At 42.2% G+C, this 3,056-nt stretch overlaps 1 protein-coding gene across 1 annotated transcript in view; it reads right to left on the bottom strand.

Moving 5' to 3' along the window:
- LOC103896166 (clathrin light chain A) overlaps positions 1–289 on the bottom strand; it is a 14,765-nt gene extending 14,476 nt beyond the window's left edge. Inside the window, exon 1 of the mRNA XM_009275952.1 lies at positions 35–289. Coding sequence (XP_009274227.1) covers positions 35–289 — 255 coding nt within the window. The remainder of the gene's footprint in view (positions 1–34) is intronic.
- Positions 290–3,056: the final 2,767 nt, after the last annotated feature.

Genomic DNA, 3,056 nt, shown 5'->3' with positions numbered 1-3,056 from the left:
GGAGGAGGCGGGCGGCGGCGCCTTGGGGTCTGGCCTGGGGCCTGGCCTCTTGCTCCCGCAGCGCCCGGCCCGGCCGGTACTGATGGGCCTCTGCTCCCGCGCCAGGCAGCGGCCAGCATTTGTTCTGGGGCAGGGACTGACTCCCTATTGCATTTCTGTCGGACCTCCCCGTTAGGTGAAGCTGTGCTGGCTTCCTGCCACAGGGCAGGCGCTCCTCGTGAATCCGGTGCAGGCAAGGTAGCGATCCGGAGCGAATGCCGGTGCCAGCGCAACGTCGAGCCATCGGCATCTTGGAGACAAACCTGAGCCTGCAGAATAAGTCGATAACGTCAGTTGTTTTCTGTTGTGATTTCGTGAGTTTTCTGTCTGGTATTTGGGAAGCTTAAATCAGTGTAATTTCAAGTAGCATGTATTTGACCATATATTGACAAAAGTGTTTATTTGAAAGGCAGTGCTTTCTGACCCGCATGGTTTTTTGACAAAGTTACTTTGACCAGTTTCTGTACCTGATTTATCATATAGATCTGCAAATAGCTTATTGGCACAGCAGAGAGTAAGGGGAGGGGAAAATAATGATGTAAAAAGAAGAAAATTACACTGGCAGCTCTTAAGCTAGTGCAGTTGCTGCAAGAGGTACTTGTTAAACTCCACTCATGTTGCCTGTAAGTCTGTGGGTATGTTTTATGGTATATTGGAGGTATGCCATCCAGGCTTATTTATAATGCCATTGAAACGTGTTTTAGAAGGTGGCCAAATTCAGAGGAAAGTGTAACTGCAAATTTAACTGTGAGACAAACTGCATGTTGAGTTACACTTTTTTCCCCACTGTTAACATCATTTGCCAGGTCAAAAAGAGCAAGCAAATTCATGCCGTATGACAGAAAGCGCCCTTTACCTCACGTAGTCAGTTAAAACATGTGCCGGGTTTCTCTTGTGAAAATTCAGAATCTAGCATGGCAGGAGGCCTGAATTCCCCAAATTTTGACTTCTAGAAGAAACACAGCATGGTTATTTATTTTAAATAATATCTCCAGCAGCCAGAGGAAAACTAAAGAATTAAGAGTAACAGCAGTAAGCAGGCCCATAATTCACAACAGGAGACTATAAAAATGAAACACTGTCATGAAGTATATGCCATGCTCTCACAGAAACTTGCTGACTTCGTCCCATAATTTCTTCTAACGGCACATGTTAGAATCCCATGTGCATTTTCATCACTCTTCTTCCCTTATATGTAAACAAAAGTGGAATATCTCACTGCTTCCCTTTAACTGTCAATAGGGAATTTTGGATGACAACCTAGCCACTTCCTCTTTTGCTCTTCCACTGCCTCTTAGCCCTGGGGGTATTTCTGATGACTTAATGCCACAAACACAAATAGAATATTGTGATCTAAAATGAAAAGCAAATCTGGTTACTTGCTTGCCTTAAAATAGCAGAACAGGGATGAAGGCATATGAAATATAAGCAGAATTACAAGTTTGCAAAAAGCCCAAGAAAATTGTTATCCGTGTTCTAGCAGAATGGGTAACTTAATGTTACTGGCTTTAGATGCAAAGGAAAATACAGTGAGTCATTAGATCTGTTTCGGTGATGAATTCCAAAATTTGTATGCTATCTATAATTCAGGTGCACCATGAAATACTTTTGCACTATTAAAGCTATTTTTTTTCCTGCTTTCTTACCCTGCAAAAGAAGTCAAGATACCTCCTTTTCTAAAGGCAGATGTCACTGCTTAGAGAACACCACAGAACATAAGAGTAGTACCCTTTGTAATTCATCCATAGTGGTTTGTTGATGTGTCGCACTGAGGAGAAGAGCTTATTAGAGGACTATTACATGAATAAACCTTCATGGAAAGACTAAAAGGCAATCAGACTACAAAAGACTTTCAGGATGATTCTGTTTCTCTCCATTCTTTGAAAGAGGACGACATACAATTCCCATTTCTAAATGTACTGAGATCTATTTTAAGAGTAGTTTAAAAAAATGTTTTCAAGCATTTACAAAAATACGGGATCGCAGTTCTGCACTTTCAAAATTAAGGAAATCATTGCAACAGAGTAGTGGGATTTTTACTGACTCCTTCAGAATGTTTTTGATTTAAGAAATTAAATATTTAGTAGAACAGATGTTTCCAGAGCAGAAAATTTAAATGCAAGTCCTTCCAACTCTCTGGAAGCATGCATATGAGAAAGGTATTGTACAAGTGACATCTGGACATGAACCACATCTCAGGAAATCTCTCTGACTAGAACCTCATTGTGCAAGAGCCAACAGTTAATAGCAATTAGAAGGTGAGAGCGCATAATGACTGGGGTCTGGTACAGGCCCGTTGAAATCAATTAAGAGGTTTCCTCAACCTGCTGATGGCTAGGGACCTTCAAGCTATGGACAGAAGTTAGAAAAAACTAGCTTTTCAGTTATGAGAACCTAGTATTTTGTAACTAGACTCCTATATCTGAAAGATGGTAGCGACTTTGATTGCTACTCCTCTGCAAGGTACAGGAGCCAAAAAGAACTGGTTTGAGAGGCACATAAAGCTAACAGCATCTGTCTGCTTCACAGCAGCCACCCTGCGCATCACTTAGCCTCCATCTAGAAGCTCTCTCAAAGCAGATTTGTAGAGATCACTGCACATACACTGACTTGGGCAGTTACAGCTACAATTAACACTTCTACTAAATAGGTTTATGAAGACTAAAGCCCACAAAGAAAACATGCTTACGCTTCACTCTCCTTCAATTTAAGCCCATCTGTGCTACATACGAATGCTGCAGCCATTCACCTTGTTTTGACAGGGATGAATTAAAGCTAAGCCAGGGTCTCTAACTCATATTGACATTAGCAGCTTGAATAAGCCAGCTGCCCACTCTGCCTGCCTTGGAAGAGCAGGGAGCAATTCACACGTTCAGACAATCAAGCTGGAGACACAAGTTTATTGCTACAACACCCAGGAGAGGCTAGCCTTTAAATATATGTAGTCCTCATCTCTGGAAGGAAGGCAGTTGTTTCCTCAGAGAGACACCTTGGGAAGCACTGACTCACCAGCTAGG

Source organism: Aptenodytes forsteri, unplaced genomic scaffold (assembly GCF_000699145.1).
Source record: "Aptenodytes forsteri isolate BGI_AS27 unplaced genomic scaffold, ASM69914v1 Scaffold91, whole genome shotgun sequence".
Classification (NCBI taxonomy): Eukaryota; Metazoa; Chordata; class Aves; order Sphenisciformes; family Spheniscidae; genus Aptenodytes; species Aptenodytes forsteri.
Note: the sequence above shows the minus strand (reverse complement) of the source record. Positions and strands in the feature narration are given on the sequence as shown.